This window comes from Channa argus, chromosome 22 (assembly GCF_033026475.1).
Source record: "Channa argus isolate prfri chromosome 22, Channa argus male v1.0, whole genome shotgun sequence".
Taxonomy (NCBI): domain Eukaryota; kingdom Metazoa; phylum Chordata; class Actinopteri; order Anabantiformes; family Channidae; genus Channa; species Channa argus.
In genome coordinates this window covers 13,680,326-13,705,773 of record NC_090218.1, presented here as the reverse complement: position 1 = coordinate 13,705,773, position 25,448 = coordinate 13,680,326, and the positions used below count along the sequence as shown (strand labels likewise).

The 25,448-nt window shown below is 39.2% G+C and overlaps 1 protein-coding gene across 2 annotated transcripts; it reads left to right on the top strand.

Moving 5' to 3' along the window:
- Positions 1–4,152: 4,152 nt before the first annotated feature.
- On the top strand, positions 4,153–25,304 carry LOC137107939 (arf-GAP with Rho-GAP domain, ANK repeat and PH domain-containing protein 1). 2 transcript variants are annotated; one of them, XM_067492120.1, is made up of 27 exons: positions 4,153–4,551; positions 5,166–5,329; positions 5,416–5,489; positions 6,535–6,593; positions 8,268–8,675; positions 9,932–10,030; positions 10,117–10,306; positions 10,674–10,778; positions 12,012–12,116; positions 12,754–12,814; positions 12,905–13,025; positions 14,373–14,637; positions 14,744–14,943; positions 15,301–15,386; positions 15,473–15,655; positions 16,549–16,617; positions 16,930–17,029; positions 17,118–17,174; positions 17,493–17,619; positions 18,036–18,135; positions 18,212–18,413; positions 19,248–19,293; positions 21,633–21,847; positions 22,772–22,975; positions 23,310–23,415; positions 23,927–24,068; positions 24,787–25,304. In XM_067492120.1, exons 2-27 carry the CDS (start codon positions 5,261–5,263, stop codon positions 24,835–24,837), a joined length of 3,444 nt encoding a protein of 1,147 aa, XP_067348221.1. In that variant the 5' UTR covers positions 4,153–4,551; positions 5,166–5,260; the 3' UTR covers positions 24,838–25,304. The 2 variants fall into 2 exon arrangements, with proteins under 2 accessions (XP_067348221.1, XP_067348222.1); XM_067492121.1 differs by lacking the exon at positions 5,166–5,329 and having other exon boundaries at positions 4,154–4,551.
- Positions 25,305–25,448: the final 144 nt, after the last annotated feature.

Below are 25,448 nucleotides of genomic sequence, written 5' to 3'. Positions count from 1 at the left end.
AGATGCAGGAAGAGCTTAGTTTCTTTTCTGATTTTGCCTTGTTTATTGAAGCTTTCATTAGTAGCAAAAAAGCAGGTTCAAAACAGCCTAAGAACAGGTTAATAACTTTAAAAAGAGAAAGTGAAAAGAAAAATACATAGTAACATTATATTATAGCCACCAACATTATGGGCCCTTTAATCCTACATTAATGTTACAGGTTTAACATAAGTTTAAAAGAAATACAGCGTCTTGTAGCTAGACTTTGTTCAAATGACTCAACATGGCTAATTAACACCATGCTAAACATACAATAAAACACTCTTTTCGTTCCACACTACGTCATACAAATACTGATAACACAAACCCAAAACATGTTGTTAACATAATACTACACACCAGTATTTTCTACAATCTTACATACTAGTGACATCCCTATGGTTAACCACACTGATGAAGCCTCCCCTTCTTATTCCAGTTGAAATAATAAAACATTTTGCGTTAACATTACATTGTTCCAAGTTTAATTTTACAGCCTCTTTCTCAAAAAACTCCTGAAGAATTTCAGAGTTTTACTCGTGTCAAACAGACCTGCAGAATCCACAACAGCTGGTCTCTGACCTTCAAACTCTCCTGTTTATTACTGAGGAACACAAAGTGTTAGGCTGAAAAGCTTTTTTTCTTAAGATCCTGTTACCTGCAGCACAACTCCTCCAGTAAGAACAATCCTGAGCTGTGGTTACTTTGACTCTGTTAGAGAATTTCACAAACAGGAACTAATTGGAACTAAGACAGGAACTAAGAATGAAAACAGGACAGATGTCTGCTTAGAGATATGTCCCTGTTACATCAGCGACACACAGAATGATCCTTAATCCACTGTAGTTACCTTTGAACCTCATAGCTGTGACCATCTTTAAAAACTGTCCACCTGAGATGGAGACAGACTTATTTACAGTCGCATTACCTCATAGGTGCTGCAACATAGGACCGACAGTGGTCCGTCCTATGCAAACATTTAACAAATACATCATCCATCATATATTTTAAATTAAAAATATGGTTCACATGGGGAGGGAGCAGGGGAAAAGTGCAGAGCAAGTTGATAGTGTTACTCTCATATCAAAATGTAAGACCACTCTGCTGCCACTGGCTGCTGATATATTTTAAACCATCATATGTTTAAATCAAAATAAAGCTCTAAGGTGGAGAAGGCAACATGAAAACAGCGGGACCCATGAAGATCAAACTTCTGAACTCTGCTGTCATGGCTGCTTTTATCTTTAGTCTTCTTCTTGTAAAATGTGTTGATTTAAGTTAAAGTTAATCTCAAAGGATTAGGAATGTGACATGTGAAGAGATTAAAAATCACATATCAAAGCCACAAAATGCTTAGTGTGAATAAAACAAGAGAATAATTCAGCTACTCCACCCTGTTATCAACAAGCACACACACTGAGACAAAACTGTGAAACTACCATGAACCAAACCCACTGAAGTGGATTAACTGGAAACTCCCTGAGTGGAGCTGTCACTAAAGTAGGAGGAGATAGAACTGTTGTTCTCATTCACTTTTCATGTGGACTTTTTGACGTAAAGTGTCTCTGCAGCTTCCTGTTGCTATGCCACCAGAGATGTCTTATTTTAATTTTTGTTTTCAGTGCAGTTGTAAAATAAAGAAAGTGACACAACCACATTTAATCTGAAAGAAACAGTTTTTACAACATCATCTAATGGTTGCCATAGGAACTGCAGTTTCTTCAACATCAGTACTGAATATATAACAGTGCTAATTAACACTGTGTATTTTCTATATAAATTCATACTGACAATTTGAAGGAGACATGACAGTTGAGTATAAAACACTACAAACAGGATCACCTGTGGATCATTCATGTGTGCACATTGTTCAGCTCCATATTTCCAGAGTATTGCGGACATTTGTTCAGTATCACTGCATCTGAAACTATCTCTGAGGAGCAGGTGGACACTTAAACATGTCCTCAATATGGAAAAATGTTGGACTGTTACTGAAACAAGTGGCTCAGTGGTGCCTAATATTTTATCTAACAAAAGGTTTCATTAATATTAAATATATTTAATATGAAAGAAACACAATAGTAATTCAATATTAAAATTAAAGAATCTTATTGTTAGCATAGCTCTTCTTCAGATGTGAAAACCGTCTTGCAAACACAGCCTCTCTAACTCTGACATGGTAGCAGCACAAGTTATTTTGAAATGGCAAAAGAATAAAAGAAGTTTTCATCAACATAAAATGTATTCCAAATTCTGTTTTATCGGAAAATAATTTATTAAGGGGGATGCAAATGTTTAGTTTCATTAGTTTGCTATAACTTTTTTCTACAGTCTTTGACCATTTTGTTAATTGTAATGATTAACAAACATTTGTAGCAGCTGGTTTTGAATTTTCTTCACTAGGTTTAGGGTTAAGATTGGTAAATACTCGCTTATATAGCACTTTTATCCAAAGCGCTTTACAATGTTGAGTCCCAACTCAAATCAACAAAAAAACTCACAATTGATTGCTCACATTTGCACATTTCAATATGGATTCTTGCTGTTGACAATTTTAAAGTTCAGACACAACAAACAGGTAAATCCAGGTGAGGTGAACTAGCTCAAAAAAATCTTAACTAGCTCGACCGGTTTTTGTGGTTGGACAATGCTGACATGTTAACAGTTAGCTCTGTAGCTGTTTGAACATAAACACAGCTTATTCAGTAATGATGACACAAAGATGTGTATGTGTTTTACACTGCAGCTATGGTGGCTCAGAGCAGTCAAAACTCAATCTCTTGGAGAAGCTTTTGTTTTCTTCACTTTTATTTTTAAGTTCACTCCTCTGCCTGAGAGGTTAGAGGTCAGACAGGAGAAACAAGCTGTGAAGGAAGTGATGACTAATGCACAGAAGAGGAAGTGATGGAACAGGTGAAGGTCATGCAACGGCGAATGGTGGGAACTGTTGGTATGTGCAGACAGGTTGGGAATGGCTGATGCGAAACAGCTGTTTCATTTAAAAATGAACCATATTTTAATGTTCTTCAAGTTAAAGACATTTAAACAAAATTCTGTTGTTTTGTGATGTTTTCACTGGTTCTGTTGTCTGTCCTCTCAACTTTATTTATATAGCGCCAATTCACAACAAAGTCATCTCAAGGCACTTTACAGATTAAAGTCAAGACTATAAAGATGAAAACCCAATGCTCATTAAGAGGTTTTACTCTGTGGTTTAATGTCACCTGTTCAGCAACATGCTGCCAATCCAATCAAACGTCCATTATGATCATATAAATTCATAAATGATTTAGAAATTATCATTGGTCTGTTGGTTAAAACCAAGTCCGACTGTTTCTGAGAGGTTGAAATCAATCTAGATCACTTATCAGCTTTTTCCTGTTTTAAAGACACAACATGTCTCCAGTCTGCATCTCTGCTTTCCATGGTCAAATAAAGACAAAATGCCAAAGTATAAGCACATGGAGAGAGAATAAGGCCTGACATGGAAAGACGATGCAAAATCTGAAAAGGCTGCACAGGAAATCAATGGATGTTACATGTACTGTACACTACATACTGTTAGTACATCTATCAGTACAGACGAGAGTCCCTCTGACAGGCAGGAAGGACCTCCTGTACCATCACAGTGAAGCTGTAGAAGGCTCTTACTGAAGTAGTACTAATTGAACCCCCCAGTGCGGGTTAGACTTTAACATTACTTTTAAAAAGATTTAATTTAAAATGCACATTCGAAGCTTTGTGGTAATTTTGGATTTCATTGCCGACATCTGAATTCCAGCCTGATGCTCTACCCACTGATCCACCAGGCCAATTGATGGGGTGGGGTGAGCTTTTCTCCAGGATTTTCAGCACCCGGTGCAACTTTATGCAGATGGTGGTGAACCTGACCCTCATGAGATGATTTGTGATATTGTTCTTGTTAAAAAGAGTTTGAGATGTTAAAGTACAGCTGTGCACACACACGCACACACACAGGCACACACAGTGTTATCAGTGTGACTCATCACAAACTCACAAAGGAGCACACCTACATTCCTACTGCAGGTTAAACCAGAAAGATTTACTGTAAAACAATCAGGGTTAAAATTGCTGAGACACAAACTTTAACAGATCATCACGTCACCATCTCACCTGTTTGTGTCAAGTCTTTACGTTCTCTCACCAGTGTTTATTTGACCTTCTGAGTATTTTATTTTGGTCTTTTATATGTTGGATGAAGGAAACTAAAACTGAGAAACTTTCTATTGGTGCTGATAAACTCCTTCTGGTTCCAGTTTTAAACCACAAAGAAGAATTTTAACACACCTGAGCAGCCCAACATGTCGTCACACAGACAACGACCAGCAGATTTAACAGGGAGGAGTTTATGAGTGCAGGTAGAGTCAAGGCAGGGCGTCCAACGCGTGAAGAAGAAACTGACACAAAAGTTCCCGATTCAGAAAAACAGCTGATAGTTTCTGACACAGACAGACAGGTGACCTGCAGGTGTATCACAGACCTTCATACCAACACTGAGGAGCTGACCACAAGGTAGGACTGATTCTTCTTTAGTCTGCTAAATGTAACTCTTTCTCTTTCTCTAAACAGCATGAAGCTTGTGTTTGATCTGAAGCTGAAACCTATGTCTCTGTCTATCTCTGTCTGCTGAAGTTTTAAACTTTGAAAATTATCTGATTCATGTCATCTGTCTGCTCGTGTTAATGTCACTTTGTTCCTGGGTTTGAGCCCAGACTTAAGAACGAGTACTTATATATTATTTTCAGATACAGATTTGACTTGACTCCACAGGTCAAAGGGATTATTAGAGTAACAATAAAGTATTATTGTAGATGAAGCAGCTTTCAGGACAGAAAGTGGTAAAACTGATGTTTACACAGTACTGACTCAGTACTCATTCTGCAAAAGTTAATTTACTTTTTGTACTTTATTTTTTAATAGTAATAATTTTAAATAGTTAGTATTTCAAAAAACACACTATCACACTATGGTAATATTATTTTTAGTTCAGTAAAAGATCCGAAAACCCAGCACTGATTTAATCTTTACTTTGTTTTTCATCATTTCCTAAAGAGTCTGATTATTAATCACTCTGATCATTAATCAGATTAAAAATCACTTACTGTGATGTAATTGTTTGACCACAGCTGATTGGTTGCTGCAACATTCATCAGTGATTGGTTGTCTAAAGGATCAGGTCTTCAGGTCTGACAAGACATAAACACTGCAGATAATTCAGGACATGCAAGAGATCAATACATTGGATTTTAGGTTTCACTCTTTCACCTACAGTCTTCAGACCCCCAGTAAGGTGGGTTCACAGTGTTTGGTTGGTAGGAGACAATGATGCTTTGTGTAATATAGCTGATTCACTTAATGTCTCCTCCTGTTCTTTAGATGCCTCCTCCCATCCCGAAGCCTCGGTATCGTTACATGAGGGAAAGCCTGGGCTCCGTCTCATCTCTGGACAGGTCAGGTCACCTTTAAATAATCCTTTATTTCTGCAGGACATTCAAATATCTGACATGTTATAATTATTTCCTGTTTACATTAAAATCACTGAGGCTCTCTGTGGTCTCAGACTTGAGGACCCCACAGTATTTCTACAATACTCTCTCTGACTCTCTGAAGTGCTAAAACTTGATAAAGTATGTCCCTGTATGTGGCAAAACTATGTGAACCTCTACAAATATGTGAAGGGGAAACTAGACTCATGTGTTTGAATCAGTGAAAAGACAGTCAGCTGTGAGTCTGTGAGGTCCTGAAGAGAAACCTGTGTCTTTATTATCAAAGTCTGATTTCGACAACACAGGTCTGTACAAATGTGTCAGAGCTATCAACATTCATCACCACTGTTACCCTCCCCAGGAGGGGGGCAACTAAGATGTGGAATAGTCCAGGAGGTCCCAAGGAACCTGGGTTAACACTCTAACCAAAGTAGATATGTACAAACAAATTCCACAGGAAAATATCAAAGGGTTCATCTGTGAACAGAACCTTAACTGAAATAGATTGTGCAGCAAGACATTGACCCTAAATACAGACTGTCAAGGCAAAATGAATTTAATTTTTGTAATTAACCAAAGTCCTGACCTTAATCCTGGAGAAATGGCTTTAATGAACATGTTCTGAAAGGAGGAATTGGGTAAAATCCCTGCAAGACAACATGCAGGGCTGATATCAAGAAGTTTAATTGAACTTATTGGTCCAAAAAGGGGCTCTTACCAGTGAGTGCGTAGGTTTACGTACCTTTACCTAACATATGATGTAAGATTCAATTTCAATTATTTTCCACAGTAAAAACATGAATGTGAGTGTGAGGTTTTTGTCCCGTTAGTTTAACTTTTATCTTGATTTAGGTCAACACAAAGATTCAAGCCCTATTGTACTGACTTGATCATTTCAATACCTGGATCTAAAGTGAAAATCTACAGAACAAGTTAGTTCTGCTTTAGCATGTTGAAAATAACATTCTAAAAATATCTTGAGTAAAAATATTTTGTGTTTATTTTGCAGAGAAGGGACTGGTGACAACCTGCAGTCACTAACTCCCGGTGGAATTCACCTGAGTACAGGTAACACAGCCACACTCAGTCATGTTTCCATCACTTCACAGGACATTACACTGAACTCATTCTTTTGCGTCATGTGGACCATGTGACCGTGTGAACAGGTGTCATAGCTTATGTTGGCACGAGTAATACAGATACACACACAGGCAGGTGAACATCAGCTGGGTTATTCCACCTGTACCTGCCGATGTCATCCAAAACCTGATGTCACTGAATTACTAGAAATTATTCAACCAAACAAACTGCTCACCTGTCCGTAAAGAGTCCCAATTATCCAGGTCCTGTTTACACAAAAATTCCTGTTCAGTGGAAACTGTAACTGGCTCATCTGAAACTAATTCGTGAACTGAGGAAACAGGTTCAAACATGAATGTGAAAAGTTGTGACAGAGAAACTCTGAAAGTTTAAAATGTCAGAGCTGAGGGAAGTGCTGTGCATGGGCAGAAAATAGCACAGTAATTACAGTAATAGTAACTATTTAAAAAAAACAACAACTTCTATTTCTTCACTCGTGATGTTTAAACTAAGATTGAGAAACCAGGTCTAAAGATATGAAACCTGCAGTCTTCAGAGGTCTGACTTCGTCTTTCTCAGCGTCTGACTCAGTGCTGACATTTCGCAGCGGTTTTCACCGTGAACAGTTAAACCGGTTTCTTGCTGCAGGTTAGAACTTCTGCTGTAGATGAGCTGAATGTCAAAAAACACCAAAATGTGATTATCTGAAACCAGTTTGTATCAGATGATTTTATCTCCTCTAAAATTATAATCCTGAGCATTATGTAACGTGTTTCAGTTCATTTGTACACATAACATAGAGGTGCACAACAAGAATGTGAATCCTGCTGCTGCTCATACATTCACTATAATAGCCACAAACATGAGTGTAATTCTGCACCATGACTAGATTCTGCTGTTTATCACATTTGTCTAAGACTCATTCAGTTTCTTCCACAATAAAACACACACTTTGATGTTGTAAACTCCAACTGGTGCCTTGGCAAAATTAAGTTTAGCAATGACTTCCTGTTTCTCAGTTTCTTGGAAAAAAACATGATTGTTAATTGTCTCATGGAGTTGGCGTCAGCAGCATCGGCACCTATTGTTTGGAAACTAAATGATTTAGTTTCTGACATTTATTTGTTTATGAAACCATTTATGTTCTCATGACACTAATTACACTGAATTTTAAACCTACAGATAATAAACTAATTCCAGTTTCTTAATGAGTAATTAGTTACATTATTTACCACATACATGTTGAACACATCTTTCAAACTGTCACTATGTTTTTACATGGACGTCTATAGTTTCCGTTTATTTTGTGAAAACCAACCTGTGAAGATTTTATCATACTCAGTTTGTTTAGGTGTTAGTGTTATTGTTTTATAGCTTTATGGGAACCACAGTCAGTAGAAAACTAGTGTTTAGTGTGTCCTGTGTACACACAATACAGACTTCAGCACCCGGAAGTCCTTCAGGGAACAGCTTTCTTTTTCGCTCAGTGACCACAACAGGGCTCTTATTCTCAAAGTTCCATTCAGTGATCATAAAATGACTCTTATTCTGAAAGTGTATAAAAGGAGCTAGGTGGCAGAGAATGCATGCTTATTTGATTTACAGGTGTTGCAACCTATATACTAATGTCTACTTATGATCTCACTGTGACCCCCCCCTCAGGAGAAGATGCCTCCACTCATCCTCCCCCAGTTGGCTCTGTCTACCCGAGTCTGTCTGGCGTCACTGACATGATTGCTACCAACATTCCATCATTGGCTGGAATTGCCACTGACATTGGAGGCTCTACCCCCAGCCCTGCCCCCTCAGCCCCTGTGGCTCCACCTTCCATAGACAGCATGGCTAACAACATCACTCTCCACATACCTAGCTTAGCAGGAGCTGGCAGCACTGCCGTTAACTACGGCCCCACCTACACACATGTAGCAAATGCTGCTAATTTAGATAGCATCGTTAGCTCATTGGCTAACATATCCAGGCTAGCAGGTATTGTTAGCAATGCGGCTATCCCTGCTGTTAGCACCACCCCTTCAGCCTTACCCCTGACAGCTGCTAAACCCAGGTACACAGGTATGTCAATCAATCAATCAGTCCGTGGCTTCATGTAACAATGTGATTTTATGAGTAAAATATAAATCAGAATCCGAGCTGAGACCTCATTCTTGTTTTAGTTAATGGTTAATCTGAGGTTAGTAGAAGGAATCCAGTAACCATTTAAACAGTAAAAAGTTAAATATACAGATAAATACCAGTGGGCTGTGAAGACCAACAGGATAAAACTATCTGAGTCTTTTCTTCATCATAAACTCACAACGATGACTAAGGAATGCAGAAGCTTCAGGTCCCTGGGGCTAATTCCTCGTTTGCCTTGTTGGTGATCCAGACTTGTTTGCACCACATCAGAATAAAAACAAAGTTTGAAGCTGTTGTTTTCACTAAAATATCTGTACATTCATAGAATCGTCGTAGATTTTTGGTCTTTTTTCCTGCTCTGTCCGTAAATCATCACTGTTACCTGTACAGTTTAACTTGCAGGTGAACATATTTCAGAGGTCTTGATGAGTTCAGGAATCAATTCCTGTGTTTACAGGAAACAGTCCAATAGGTGTCAATGTCTACATACTTTTACATTTGTAAAACATACGCCCTGATGAAATAGAAATAACAAAACAACATATGTTTGTTTCTATCTCATCAGGGAAGATGTGTTTGCTGGATTATTAATTATTTGTTTTTAGTTATCTGGATTCGTACCATACAGGATCCCATTCTTACCCGACAATAATCCAGTCAAGGTTGCATTAGCAGGGAGACCTACTGCATCACACCAAGTGCTCCCTATATCAGAATACACAGAATCCTCAGTCACACAGGTCATGGTTCTGTTTGATGTCAGCTGGACCTGTTTGAAGTTCCATCCGTTCTAGCTGTATAGTAACTTAACTTCCTGGGACTCCCAAGAGTCAGAATTTCACCATAAGAGGTAGATTGTCTTAAACAAATCCAGCTGTAATTGAACAACACTGAATAGATGATCAGTATTAGTAAGGTGACTTTAGAGGAACATCAAGCAGCAGGAGACAGGTTTGGAAAAACAAAAGTAAAGGTTATGTAAATGCGGGATGTACCTGTACAGTATGTACAAGCCAAATACTTGGACATCTGGTTTAACTTGGTGATTTAAACACTGTTAAATTATTCTATTAAAATAAGAGGAGCAGACCCCCAGTCAGCTCTCAGATCGGGTTTTAACTATTTCAGAGGGTACTCTATAAGACTCTCTCCTAATTGGTGAACATGTGTCTCTGTATTAAACATGTGTCCAGATGTCGGAGCCTTATCACAGCTGGTGATTTCCACCTTAGACCCAACTGCAGGCGTCACATTACCTTCAGTACTTGGAGCAGCAGAGCCCACAGATGAAGGTAAACAGTCTGTTACCAGTCTGTGTTCAGACCCTGCTATTCTTCAACCACCTGTCACCCTGACTCTGTCTCTGTTCTGGATCCAGTTTTACCTTCTCACACCATCACAGAAGAAAACCCATACGTCACAGTGTTGTCTTGTTGGACAAATCAGGAAGAAGCTGAGACTGAATCATCCAATGAGGAGGAAGATACCGGAGTTAACCCTGCCCCTTCAGGAGCCAATGGACCAATGGAAAAAGATCCAGCTCCTACTATAACTACTAATACTAACAGGTGTGCACAGTATAACAACAGTTACTTATACTGTAGTAATATGTGAATGGGGCTGTTGCAATTTAGAATAGGTCTAGCTGAACTAGACGCTGCAAGTTTAAACTGAACCTGATTGCTGGGTCTAAAGAGGTACAGGTTCATCTAAACCACAGGTAAACTGCAACTAAAGAAAGTATGTCTAAAAACCTCATCATCATAATATACTCTAGCTGTCTGATGACAGACCATCATACAATGGGGCTCAGGAAAAAGATTTTGTATGAAACTTTAAATCATCTGTTATTATACTTAACTTTACAGATTAAACCTCACATCACTTTCTAAGCTCCTCCTGCTGCTAACAGTGTGTGTGTGTGTTGTTTTACAGCATTCCAACAAATGCTTCAGGTCGCATTTTACCAGCTCGACCAGCCCCTCCCCCTCCTCGGCCAGTTGGCAAATCAGCGAAGCCTGTGAGACAGAAGACTCCCAGGTAAGACTCCCAGGGAACCTCAGTCATGGCTCAAGTAACCAGAATGTCCTAAGACAGCAGTAAATTCATTGACCCATTTTACCCAGAATGCTTTGAGGGCCTGCAGCTATCAAATCTGGATTTACTGTATTTACAACATTCATGTCTATAAGAACCAGTTGTTTGATCACCCTTGAACAGACACAGGCCTCATGAAGAACAAAACAATCCAAAGAATACATTCAGTCTGCTCCATGGCGATTGAACGACAAGATGCTGTTTATTTGCAGAGCTCAGTGGGGGAAAGGTATTGTAGAACTGGATGAGGATGAGGATGAGGTTCAGGTAGGAAGGTGCTGTTGGGTCGACCCCTTTGTAGGTGAGATTCAGAGCTTTGAATCTGATAAAGTCAGTGCAAAGATCTGTAGTGTGTTGTGTCTGTACTGCTGCATTCTGGATCATCTTGAGGGTTTGATTGTGCTGCTTGTATCTTTGTCATTAGGACAATGTAGTAGTTAAGACAAGATACACAAATCAAGCATAACATTATGACCACCTTTTCAGTCTAATACATTCCAATATAGCAGCTCTGCCGTGAATTCTGCTTTTACAAGATTTTAGGTTGAAACTGTCAGAAAGGTAATAATTCTACTATGTGTTTATTATCATAGTCATAGTGGAATGGGTCATAGTGGAATGCATTATATTTAGAGGTGGTTCTGATGGTTTGGCCACCATATTTAAAATAAATTAGATGGTAAAATTATCACCTTTCTGATTGTTTAAAACCTAAAAGTGAAAGTTTTCTGTGTAGATTATCTTATACTATCATTGTGAATATAATTTTATTGCATTTGCAGTTTGAAATGCTCAAAAACAAGGCTTTTCCCAATTTACGTTTAGAGGATACTATGTGGTATCAGTTTATCCTAGTGGGCACGAGGGTCTGATATTAATAATAATAGTAATAATAATAATATTTTGTCCGAGTGATGGCAAAGTGAAGCTTCAGTTTAAAAAGAGCTGCTCTGCGGAGCTTTGAACCCTGCAGTGTGTGCTGTAATGGTGGATTTGGATTGATTTGCCTTTCAACAGTATATTAATACCACTGAAGCTCAGGGCAGTGAAAAGGGCCGATTGAGTTGATTATTGTGTGACATAACATATGTACACGTCTAACGTCTTCAATTGAACTTGAGCAGTAGATTTTTCCAATAATGCAGGCCATTAAGTTAAAGTATGTTTGTCCTGCAGAGCCGCTACCATTCGAGTATCAAGGAAGAAGGGGGGCAGTGGGACTCCAGCTCCACAGAGCGCTGTGGTTCGATCAAGCTGGCTCGATGTCTGGAAGGGCTTCAGGTAACAACAGCAGATTTCCATTCAGAGGCAAATGTGCTGAGCTCCCACAAAAACTATAGTCTGTGACAAGGAGGCTAATCATTTAATGTTTGCTGAAATTCTACTGAAGAAAAGTGTCATTTGTTAAGGGGTTTCTCCCATAGTTTTGTCTTACAACTGTAGGCAGATTTAACAGGCTCACTGGTAACACAAACAAGGAAATTGACATTAATGAGTAGACAGGTATCACAAAGAAACAAGTAAAAGATAAAAGAAGCAAAGTAAAAAAAAAAAATAGCAGGAAGCTGGAAACAGGTAAATTAGATTTCATATGATTTAATTTACCTTCAGAGAACCTGAAGATCTTTATGATCTAAAGCAGCTGGTATACGGTGTATATACTGGGAAAGGAAGTGGGGAATGAGAAGCAGGAGTGCAAGGAAGAGTCAGGTGGATGGAAAGAGAGTCCACAGACTGTCTTTTGGTGAATGTTGTGAAAAAAAGGATCATTTCAATGAAAAACAACAGGAGAAGCAGATTTGGTCCATGAGGAACACCAGAGCTCCCAATCAGAGATACAGTATGACAAACAACAGGTTTTTTTTTAAATATTGTGAAAATGATTGGACAGACAGATGCCATGTTTTCTCTCTAACAGACACAATGTTTTATGGGCAACATTTGATGGAAAGCTGATGTCACTGTGGAAAAAACGCACAGTAAGTCAACATGTCACTTTCTATATTTGCCTGTCTCTGTCTTTAAACTTTCTGTCAGTTCACTGTGGTTGTTTTTGTTTTGTTCACTAGGACCAGTTCAGTGAGGTTCTGTTCCATGTCTCCAGTATAACCAATGTGAAAAAGCAAGACAAACGACGATTCTCAGTTTACTTCAGGAAGAAACATTATGACTTCATGGCTCATAATGATGGTAAGAATACTGCACAGCAGTCAACTACTCACTACACATCCAGATATGTACAAGATGAGAGAATTTCAGTTGCTGTCTATGAATGAACATGGGTTAGGGTACCGTTATCCTTTGTGAATTGTGAAGGCTGCAAAAATTCAAAGAGGCTAATGTTAGCTTGTTTAGGCTAATGAGGCTGCCAACATTGCACCATTGCGATGTGTTAGCTCACTGTGTGTGCTACACTCCTTTGTAGGTGTGATAGAAATTTTTCCTCGTGGAAGAATTGTAGACAAAAATCAGTGTGATGAACCATCTCAGTTTAATACATGCCGGCATGGAGAAGAACACATGGATGTTGAGTGTTGTTTCTGACTTGTATCTCTCAAACCCCTTCTATTTATACTTAAACCCAAGAAAGGAACCACCCTCACAAAACATAAATGAAGAAACCAGGTGCATGCAGTTGACAGTCATCACTCTTGTCCCTTTCTAGATTATCTGAAGATATCAGTAACGAAGTCAATAAAACCCTTTTATTACCCTCTTTTAGATCTTGCAACCCCAGGACTCACTATCTGCTACATTGCTTTGGGCCTTGCAACAACAAAGTGCCTGCTGTGATCTCAAACATTCCTCCAAACACGACCCATCCTATGATCTCTTGTCCTCTTTGTGACCTCTTCAATAGCTCATCTTGGTTGATTGTTTGCTAGTTATCTAACCATATGACTAAATTTACTCTATTCCCTCACATTGGTTTCTTTAATACATAACATTAATTATTATTAATTATCTTTTTATTACTTAAAGGCTGCAGTCCACCCTTGTTGCTGAAATTGAAAAGTTTATGGTGAAATATATTCAATTCATTGGTTTATATTTTGGCCAAGGTATCGAAATTGGTATTGGTAATGCAACAACCCTAATTCAGACTCTACCGTACTTTATTGTCTCCATATTGAGTACAACAGCCCATTGAAGTTTTGTAATCATCTCTACTTGAATATAAAGTTGTGTTAAGATCAAACACATATAAATTTTATCAAACACAAAGCAGATTCATAAAGACCCTAGATATGTTTCATGTTTATTATGTATGTGATCGTGTTATCTCTGACCTCTCCTGAACACACATTAAATTTATTATTTTACTGTTCCCTTATTGATTATACTTGACTCCACTCTGTACAACTTCCCAGTTTGTTCCTCTGAACAGCCTTTGGTCAGTACATGGCTCTCCACATTAGTTGCGATACATTAGGGTCTATTACAGGTCCACAGAGACAGATGCTCAAATTCAAAGGGACCAGCATCAGGCCAGATTCTACTGTTTCTGATTTTTGTTCTTGTTTTTTCTTTGCTCAGAGGTTTATGAAGGTTGGGTCACATCTCTGCAGGCATCCCGAGGTCAGTCAAGTCCACCTTACCCAGACCTCCATGGACAAATCACCATGAAGGATACGCGGAGCCGTGCCTATGCTGCCGTTTGGGGTCACGACCTCTGGATTTACCCTAACAAGGAGGGCTTTCAGCTGGGCATTGCCTCCTTCTCTGTCCCCCTGAATGTGGCCTCAGTCAAACCTGCAGGAAAACACTCATTTACTCTCATCACACCTTTCAAGACCTTCAAGTAAAACACCTGTCTATCTAACTACCCGTCACTGATTGTTGTAGTTAATTTGTTAACTGAAATTACTATGAACTTTGTCTTAATGACCCCCTCCTCCGACCTGCAGCCTGTCTGTTGATTCTTCGAGGGATCTGTCCCTCTGGTTGGACAATCTGTCCTCCTCTATCTGCAGTGCTCTCTCCTCCAGCCAGGTGGCGCTGCGTCTCTGGGAAAACCCTTACAACAAGGTCTGCGGTGACTGTGGTGCAGCCAACCCTGAGTGGGCGTCAGTCAACCTCCTGCTGGTGATTTGTCAGGCCTGTGCAGGTACAAGCTAATAGAGGATAACGGCAGCTATCACTGCGTTCCTGTTGAATGTCCTGCACCACAGAAATCACGTTAACTATATAAATATTACTAATTTGTTGCAAGGTCTCCCTGTGTTTGTGTGGGTTTCCTCCAGTTTCCGCCCACAGTCCAAAGACATGCAGGTTAGGTTAATTGGTGAATCGAAATTGCCTGTAGGTGTTTATCTTTATATTTCTCTCTGTGTTGGCCCTGAGACAGACTGGAGACCTGTCCAGGGTGGACCCCACCACTTGCGCAGTGATGCTTATTCTGAACAGGATTTAAAGATAATGAATGGATGTTTTGTCTGTGATAACAACTTAATGCTGTTCTCAGGTCAGCATCGAGGTCTTGGCAGCAAGCTCTCAAAAGTCCGAAGTCTGAAGATGGACAACAAGATCTGGACGGAGCCACTTATACAGGTGAGGACTGAACCAATTATACAGGGAAAAAGGATATCTTAAGTTTAACCGTGTCTCATATTGATATGTAACCCTTTGTCCCCTAGCTATTTGTTATCTACGGTAACCGGTTAGCCAATCAGGTGTGGGCGCCAGCAGTGCCTGCAGCTGAGCAGCTACGTCCTGATTCATCTGATCAGGAGAGGTCAAAGTTCATCCAGGATAAATACAGCAGGGGGCGCTACAGACGAGTCCACCCTCTGACAACATACGAGTCCTTGATGGAGCAGGTCTGACTCAGTTCTGTTCAGTTAAACTGTAATATTCAATGATAAACTCTGACCGATTACAAACATTTATGCTGAAAAAACATAAAAAGACAGCTCGGTGGTTGCGGGTTCACATCCTGGCCAGTCTTGGCCTTTCTGTGTGGAGTTTGCATGTTCCCCCTGTGCTTGCATGGGTTTCCTCTAGTTACTCCGCTTTCCTCCCATAGCTCAAAAACATGCATGTTAGGTTAATTGGTGAATCAAAAATTGCCCATAGGTGTAAATTTGAGTGTGAATGGTTGTCTGTCTATGGCGACCTGGCGACCTGTCCAGGATGGAACCCGCTTCTCACCTGATGACAGCTGCGATTGACTGTCCAGATGGATGGTTAAATACAGAACTTCAATTTCATTGAAAATTTTGAAAATTTGCTCAGTGATGAAATGAAGCTTCTATTCCGTTGTCTCAAATGCTGCCACAGACAGAAGTGCCCTTACATTAGAACCTAGTACAGACAGTCAGGATAGCATCTCATTTATCCACCGGTGTGGTGGATATCTGAATGATTCTGGATATGCTAAAGATAATGGAAGACAGACCTGTTTTTCAATTTTTCATGCACACACTATTTACTTAAAAACATTTTAGTTTCTTTTCTATCCTACCCAGAAACATTTTTTGTCACAGCAGTTTGCCAAACAAATTCCAATTATCCATTATAAAGCTTTATAAAGCATTATAAACAAGTCTTTAAAAACACTGTGAGAGGCAGCTGATCATAAAAATATGCGCAGAAAATCTCATGCCACAATTATATTTGTCAGACAAATTGAACCAATAATATCACCTGTACATGATGATCAAGATGATGATGATGATGATTATTGATGCACGTTTGTATGTTTGTGTTACAGAGGCTGCGTGAGGTGGTGTGTACTATTGACATTGAAGAAACGATGTCTCTGATCTGCTCAGGAGCAAAGGTCAGATCTGATGGTTGTAAACGTGTTTACGATAAGTCGTTTATGACTCAAATGGCCTGTAGCTCAACAATAATTAATGAAACAACGCACGCATCTGTAGAAGTGTTGGTGTGAAGTGAATAATCAAAACCTTAACAAGTGTTTATTTTACACAACTTCTTAACGGGGATGTCAAAAAAATCTGACTGGCTACTGCTGCTGAGTTGTTGTTAAGCTCTGAATATCTGCTGCATGGATGAGCAGTGAGCAGAGCAGCACCAGTTTATTGCACTCTGTACCTGAATGAATGTTCTGACTGTTACCTGTGTATAGGTGTGTCAGTCTGACCCTCACAACCCCTCCCCCACCCTGCTGGCTGAGACAGCAGGTCAGGCACTACAGACGGAACTACTCCGGCTCAACGAGTACACAGGTAACACACACAGAGAACATAGTAACAGTAATGCATGATCTTTACTCTTCTACTTTAATCTACTTTAATCTTTTCTGTTTTCTTTCAGAGGTCCCGCCCCACCTGCCCCATTCAGCCAATAGGGTACCTGACTCCGCCCGCTCAGGTAGGAATACTGGACATTTTTTATAAAGACAGCAGATATTGAAATAATGACAAACAAAAATGTTAAACTTCATAAACCAATTTATTAAATCCTTAAATCATAATAATCATATTAAATCATTCTGTTTGGAAACAATTATATCTGCAGAACATGATTCATTTTTATTCATTCATTAATTAGAAACCTTTTCTAATCTGCAGGATGAAAACTCTTCTTACTTAATAAAAACACAAAATTATTTTTCTGTTTACTTTATGCTTGATTATTTAAGAAAATCTGTTAATGTTATAAAATGTTGTGTGTTACCTGTGTGTTCAGGTGAGGAAGACGAGGAGCTTCATGGCAAACTGGAGGACGATCGATTTCTCTTCTCATTAGAAAACGATGCCGCAGCCTGTGACGTCCTCGACCTGCGAGAAGTTCTGTCCGTCTTTCTCAAAGATGGGTAAATACACTGTTATTACTAATACTACTGCTGATACTTATGCTAGAAATAGATGCTAATGGACAGACTTTGTTAATAGACAGAGTCACTTTTTGGAGACACACATGTAAAATAAAAACATAACAGTGTTGCTCTATAGAACGGGTTTTTTTTTCTTTAGACACAACAGCCCCCTCTAGTGGACACTCAATCAATAAACAGCTCCCTCTATACAACAAAGAGTTTAAATACCAATACATTGACTAATGACTAAAAATAAAAAGTGAGAAGATGCTGCTTTTTCCCTGAATCCCTGTGGTGAGACAAAGTATGAAGTGATGAGCTTTTTTACTTGAATGATTATATCGTGGACAGTTTTACTGCTTCTGCACTGCATTTCTCCTAAATAGCTCTAATACTTGGTCCTGTTTTTTCAGCCCAAGGAACCAGTTTGAGATGGTGACCCTGAGCGATCAGCTGGTCTGTAACGCTGACGATAAAGACGGTCTGCTGAGTCACCTGGTTCATATACTGAAGGTAAACCTGATTAAGTTAATTTAAGTATCAACATAACCAGACTTCTGCTTATTAAGCTTGCCTGTGTTCTCTCCAGGTGATCCTCCCGGGGGGTGTGTCTTATGCAGAGGTGGTTGGAGCTTCAGCTGTCAGCAGAGTGTGTGTGGTTGAAGTGGCTGGAGCCTCGAGCGACTCGGATGCCTGGTTGTTGCTCTGGGGGGATGGAGTCAGTGTTCACCCCATCCAAAAACAGACACAGCCGGCTCTGAAGATGAACCTCAGCGGTATCACACACCACGGTAACATTCATCACACCTTTACTAACGGGAGTTGATTACCTTTATAAAGTTCTGTTGTTCTTTGTTCTAATAATGCTTTGTTCTTGAGTTTATCTCTTTTACGTTAAACATTCAATCCTCATTAGACTCACCTGTTGTTTCCACTGTGCAGAGTGAATTCTAAATTTCCATGCAAAATAAAACCAGAAAATCTCATTGAAATCAAGCAGCTCCAGTCAATACATCAGAAGAGGACAGATAAGCAGCAAACTCCGACTTTGTTAAGAGTTTGAAATAATCTGCAATCACCTCAAACAATGAGCAGATAACTTGATAGGACATGAGAATGGGATGCTAAATGTTATGTGCTTATTTTAAACTAATGAAACATTTGAACAGATTTAATATCTTATATCAAATTTAATATAAGCTGAACAATGGGCCCTGTATAGGATCCCAAAAAGCATTGATAGTCTCACTGAGCTCAGCTCGTGCCCCTAAAGTTCAGTGTTTGTGTAAATTCAGCAGATTGTTTATTTCTATGCAGAAGACACACAGCTATATGCAGCTGTTGATACAGATGATCTGAATCTGTTGACTGCTCTGAAAATGTCTGAAATCAGTGTGAGAATATGAGAACATCGTCCAGCTAAGTGATGTTTTCATTTGTCTAAGAGAAACTAAGCTCAAAGTGTCTTAACACTGTTCTTTGTTACACATCAGGTGAGAGGTTTTATCTGAATTTCGACTAAGAACAGATAAGAAAGCTGTGTAAAAACAGTTTGAACTCTCAACAATTCTAAATATTTAAGTGATGAATAAAACTGTGATGTGTCATTTTATTTTATCTTTCAGAAATGGATCAATCTGAGAACATTATCACCATGGTAACCTCAGACAGGTGTGTACCAATGTGAAAACACATTCAATTTCAATTCAATTGAATTCAACTTTATATACATATAGTGCCAATTCTCAACAAAGTAATTTCAAGGCATTTTACAGAATAAATTTAAGACTATAAAGATGTATAGAGAGAACCCACAATTACCCCTTGTGCAAGCACTAGGCAACAGTGGGGAGGAGAAACTCCCTTTAACGGAAGAAATCTCCAGCATAACCAGGCTCATGGTGGGAGGCAATCTGCTTTGACCGGTTGGGGTGAGTTGAAAGTGAAGAGAGAAAATAAAAGCGCAACAAAAGCAACAACAAAACATCGGGCAGGTTGGTAGGACCAGTAGGTGCACTCTGGAAAACACGTAGCTCAAAAGGCGGGGACACCAACAGAAAGGGACAGAGAGAGGGAGACAGACAAGGACAAAGACAACTATGGAAAAAAACACACAGAGTTAATGTTGTAATGTAATACAGTGGTGACCATTGTTGGGTGAGCGGAGAGGACAAGATGAGGAAAGGAGCTCAGTGCATCAGGTCCCCTAGCAGTCTAAGCCTATAGCAGCATGTCTATAACTAACTATAAGCTTTATCAAAGAGGAAGGTTTTAAGCCTAGACTTAAAAGTAGAGAGGGTGTCTGTTTCCTGAATCTGAACTGGGAGCTGGTTCCACAGGAGATGAGCTTGATAGCTAAAGGCTCTGCCTCCCATTCTACCTTTGGAAATTCTGGGAACCACAAGTAGGCCTGCATTCTGAGATTGAAGTAGTCTACTGGGATGATATGGTACTATGAGGTCTTCTATATATGATGGAGCCTGACCATTCAGAGGTTTCTATGTAAGAAGCAGGGTTTTAAATTCTATTCTAGATTTAATGGGACGCCAATGAAGAGAAGCTAGTGAAGGTGAAATATGATCTCTCTTGCTAGTTCCAGTCAGCACTCTTGCACGAGCATTTTGAATTAAATGCACGCTCTTTAGGGAGTTATTGGGGCATCCTGGAAGTAGGGATTTAAAGTAATCCAACCTAGAAGTAACAAATGCATGGACTAGTTTTTCAGCGTCACTTTGAGACAAGATGCTCCTAATTTTGGCAATGTTCCGTAGGTGGAAGAACGCTGTTCTAGAGGTAAAGAACAAATCCTGGTCAAAAATAACTCCAAGGTTCCTTGCAGTAGTACTGGAGGCCAGACATATGCCATCTAGTGTAACAATATGGTTGGACATCATATTTCTGAGATTTTTGGGCCCAAATACTGTGACTTCAGTTTTGTCTGAGTTTAGAAGTAAAAAATGGTGGGACATCCAAGCCTTAATGTCTTGTAGGCATGCTTGAAGCTTAATTAAGTGAGTTTTTTTTCATCTGGTTCCAAAGATAGATATAGCTGGGTATCATCAGCATAGCAATGGAAATTTATGGAGTGTTTTCTAATAATGTTGCCTAAAGGAGACATTTATAAAGTAAAAAGTATTGGTCCTAACACAGAGCCTTGTGGAACTCCATAGTTAACCTTTGTGTGCATGGAGGATTCATCATTAAGATGAACAAATTGAAATCTGTCTGATAGATAAGATTTAAACCAACCTAGTGCAGTTCTTTTAATCTTTTCATTTCATGTTGCAGTCTCTCTCAATAAAATGTTGTGATCAATGCTATCAAATGCCGTATAGGCCTGTTGTCCATAACCTGTTTCTAAAGATAGATTGATGATATATAATACGAACATATCTATTAAGGGTTAACTTTCTTGGAGCAGTGTAGTTGGAATAGGGTCTAGCAGACAGGTTGTTAGTTTAGATGAGGTAATAATTGAAGTTAGCTCAGCGAGATCTATGGGTAAGCGGCAGTCAGACCCAAGAGGGATTGGATCCTTATTGATGATTCTAGCACTGTTGTCATGTCCTAGCTGTAATATTTGGGGGGAGGATCTGGTGAATTCTTTCTTTAATAGATACAGTTTTATTCATAAAGAAAGTCATGAAGTCATTGCTGCTCAGAGATAAGGGAATACTAAGTTCAACTGAACTATGACTCCTAGTCAGCCTGGCTACTGTGCTGAAAAGAAACTGGGTTTTTTTTTTTTTTTTGTCTTCCTCTGTCAATGATGAATAATATGCTGTTCTGGCATCACGGAGAGCTTTTTTGTACATTTTCATCTGTTTTTCGAGGCTACATGAAATTCTTCTAAATTTCTAGAATGCCACTTCCTCTCTAACTTTAGTGTTGCCTATTTTGAGTTGCGTGTTTCAGGGTTACAGTAATAACCAAAAGAGAAACCAAATGTTTAAATTTGAAGCATTTTATGATTCCTGGTTTTTGATTGGGTGAACTGTTTCTCTTTTCAGGAGTGTGTCGCTGCGTTTTGAGGAGCAGCACAGCTGTCAGTCCTGGTACCAGCACCTGCACAGAGCTCTGGCCAATCAGAGCTCAGCTGCAGTGCGTCCTCCTGCAACTAATTGCAGCACATCTCCTCAGTCTCTTTACCCGGTGATCGATCTGGGGTCCAGAGGTTCAGTACCCCCAGTCATCGAGCGCTGCATCTCCCACATTACAGCCCATGGTCAGAACCGATTTGAAAATATACATAAAGACAAATTCAGTTTTATTGTTGGGTTATTGTCCTCCACATTTTGAAATGTCTTCAGACTGATGAAGGTCATTCATACAGAAAATACTGATGTCACATCTGGACTTTACCCTTTTCATCTGTTTTGGTGGAAATATATATATAAAAAAACTGCACATATTGTTATAAGGGGCAGATCCGGTGAACTAAGAAGCAATATGAAAAGGTGCAAATACAACTGGGGGGTAAGTGAACAAGTAAACTAGGGAGGTGAAAACAAGGTTACTGGGTGTGAGTAGGCTGGACTAGTGACACAAAATAAGTTGAACAAGAATACACATGCACATATATACAAGAGCTGGGAACTTAGGGTGAACTGAGATGAATGATTCTAGATAAACTGAAGAAGACAAAGGGGGAAGCACAAGCACAAGAACTGAGTAGAGAAAACTAAATCATCATGAATACCAACACCTATGGTAGGAAATAAATGTGAACCAGAACTGTCAAAATTGTTCAGTTATTAGCTTATGTGACAAACCAGGCCAAACACTTAGTGTAACATGCAGTTGTAATGATTCAAAAACTTTAGCTCCCATTATTTAGAAGTGTTGATGAGCAGGTACTGATATCGTCATAATTTGGTCTTGTCCACAGCCATAAAACTCACTGTTTTCTTCTTAGTTATTGTTTCAAAGTACTGGCTGTAATCTGTATTCATTCTGAAAACTCCTGGGGCTCATGGGAAATAATTACTAATTAATTGTTATTTGTTATATTTAATTTTCTAAAAGCAATTGTGCTTATTTAATCTCATTACAGGAGACACACAACCTCACTTTCTCTCTGTACAATTATAACTATATCAGTTCTGACAAAGAACTGACGTAGTTCTTAAAAATGATTTCTTTCCCTCAGGTCTGCAGGTAGAGGGCATTTATCGCCGCTGTGGCCTTGCTACCAAAGTCAACCAATTACTGGAGGCTCTGGTGACATCACCCAACTCTGCCCCCCTAGACAGTGATGAACAGGGCGTATTGGATGTTTGCGCCACCCTCAAACGATATGTTCGCCAGCAGGAGAATCTGATACCTGATGGCCAGTCTTGGCTGCAGGCTGCAGGTTAGTATCTGTAGTACTAAGTGGTACTACTGCTGTGGACCAAAGGGTTGGTGGTATGACTTCCTCTCCCTCCTGAAGTTAAAGTCTCTTTGGTTGCTCCTCGTGGGTCGGGTGAGCACCTCATTAGTGAGTGAACGAGAAGCATCAGACCATTTACACTCGTACTTAGTCTTCGGTTGTTGGATTGTAAGAGAATAGAAATCTATCTGTACCTGTTACTGTGCAGTCTTTGTAGATTTCAGGTTGTCTTCGGGTATGTCCCTGCAAAAAGAGTAGTAAGAGCAGTACTGATACTGCAGTAGTACTCAGTCTAACAGTACATTTTGTTTCTCAGGAATTTCAGATGAACGCTCCAGGTTTAAAGCTTACCGACAATTACTGCGGCAACTTCCTGATGACAACAGAGCAACACTGAATGCTCTGTTTGGACATTTCTACATGTAATACATGTGCACACACACACACACACACACACACACACACACACACACACACAATGTGCTGTTTTACATATTCAGTCTGTGTCCACTATGTGTTGTGACTGACGTGAGCAGAAAACATGCTGCACTGAACAACTTGAGCTTGTTGAGTTACACACATTTTCAGTTTGATTCTAATATATATATATTTAGATTTTATGTGTTACAGTGTATTACAGTTTTTGAACAGAGACTTTATGCTTTTCAGCAGTTACATGTCAAGCAGTGAGGAACAACAATGTTTAGTAAAATGTCAGTGCAAACTCTGACTAATTTAAATATAATAATATTAGCACCACTCAAATATCGACATGTCAAGAGAGCAGGTGATGAAGTGAAAAAGCTATGACAGGAAGTCACCTGATGGGTTTATTTAAATAAAGTCAGCTAAAGTTTTTATTAGAACAAAAATAAACCAACAGCTGTTTCACCTGTTCACTGAACCCCCCTCCTCCCCCCTCTCTATCTCCAGAGTTCAAATGTTCTCTCAGGTGAACAAGATGTCGGCTCACAATCTGGCTGTGGTTCTGGTCCCGGCTCTGTTCCAGACCGTGAACCAGAATCTGCTCAGACTCACCAGAGAATTCGTCATCCATCACTCTCTGCTCTTCCTGGTAAATACTCTGCTGTGCACCACACACACTCACTGAGACAAGTTAGTCCACATCGGTAGGAGTATTTTGGATCACTAAATCCTGAAGGTTTGGATGAAGACAGTAGGAGAAGGTGGTCAGTTAGGTTTTGGTAGCTTAGCCTCCATCTTTTACAATGTTTAACCTTAGTGCAGCCCAGCCTGTTACATCCAGCTACTGCTGAGCCACATGTGAAGCATCTCCCAGTTGCTGCTCCAACACACCACCGATGGTACACATCTAAACCTTACTTATCGTTTTAACATGTTTCATACGATAGACAATAACTTTGTGATTCAGAGTCTGAGTCATGTTGTGAATATGCAAGATGGTTTTTTGCCAGAGAGAGACAGGCCTGTAATAAAATTTTTTTTTACTCTTAAACTTTTGTTACATTTTCTATTTTACTATGTGAAAGTAACATGAAACATGAAATGTTTAATGTTTGATTACCTGTAACAAACTGAGACATTTGTATCTAAAAATCACTTAATGTCTTGGTCCTGATCAAACCAACTGTAAATAAGGTTGGGGCTTAAGAACTTGTTATGACAACAGCTCCTTTTAGTTTTTAAACCAGCTTTGACGACCAATAAACTCGGGAGTCTCTAGTGACAGACTCTGATATGTATGAACTCAGTGAATTTGCCGTCTGAATGTGAATATTTGAGCTGACGGAAGTGTTTTTGTTTGTGTTCAGACCCCAGAGAGAGAGGAGAGACCAGAGGAGGAACAGATCACCGTGTTCTAATGGACCTGTGATTCCAGTGTGAACAAACACCAGATCAACTCAAACCAAACTGTTTACTGCTAAACTGTCTTTCAACTCAGTGTTTTACACATTTAATGTCTTTTATTGGACCTCTAGTAGTTTCTCAGTGGACATGAGATCAGCCTTTTCCTAAAGATCAAACTGCTTCATGGTACGATTTGGTGTCTCCAGTGACACCAAAATGATTCATCTTAATATACAGTTATTGTCTCTGTGGTTTGTTTGTTCCTATTTGAGCCAAATATTATTCTGACCAAGGAATAACTGTTTTATTTATGCTCCACAGCTCTGAGTCTTTATGTGAATCCTGCTTTTTTTAATGAAATGTGACAAACTGTGAATTGTCAAAAAATAATTTTATCAACCAGACCAAACATTCCAGATGGAAAATAACTCATAACCAATCAGTAGCTACAGTCTAGTTCTCTTCATATGAATTTATGTTTTTGTAAAAATAAAGTTAATCAAGCCAATAAAATCAGAGTTTATATTTTCTGATATGACATGAGAATTAACTCCTTTGTTTTTTAAAATGTTGTACATTCAGGTAAAACGGTCAGTTTATAGAAGATGTTATAGTATTGTATTGA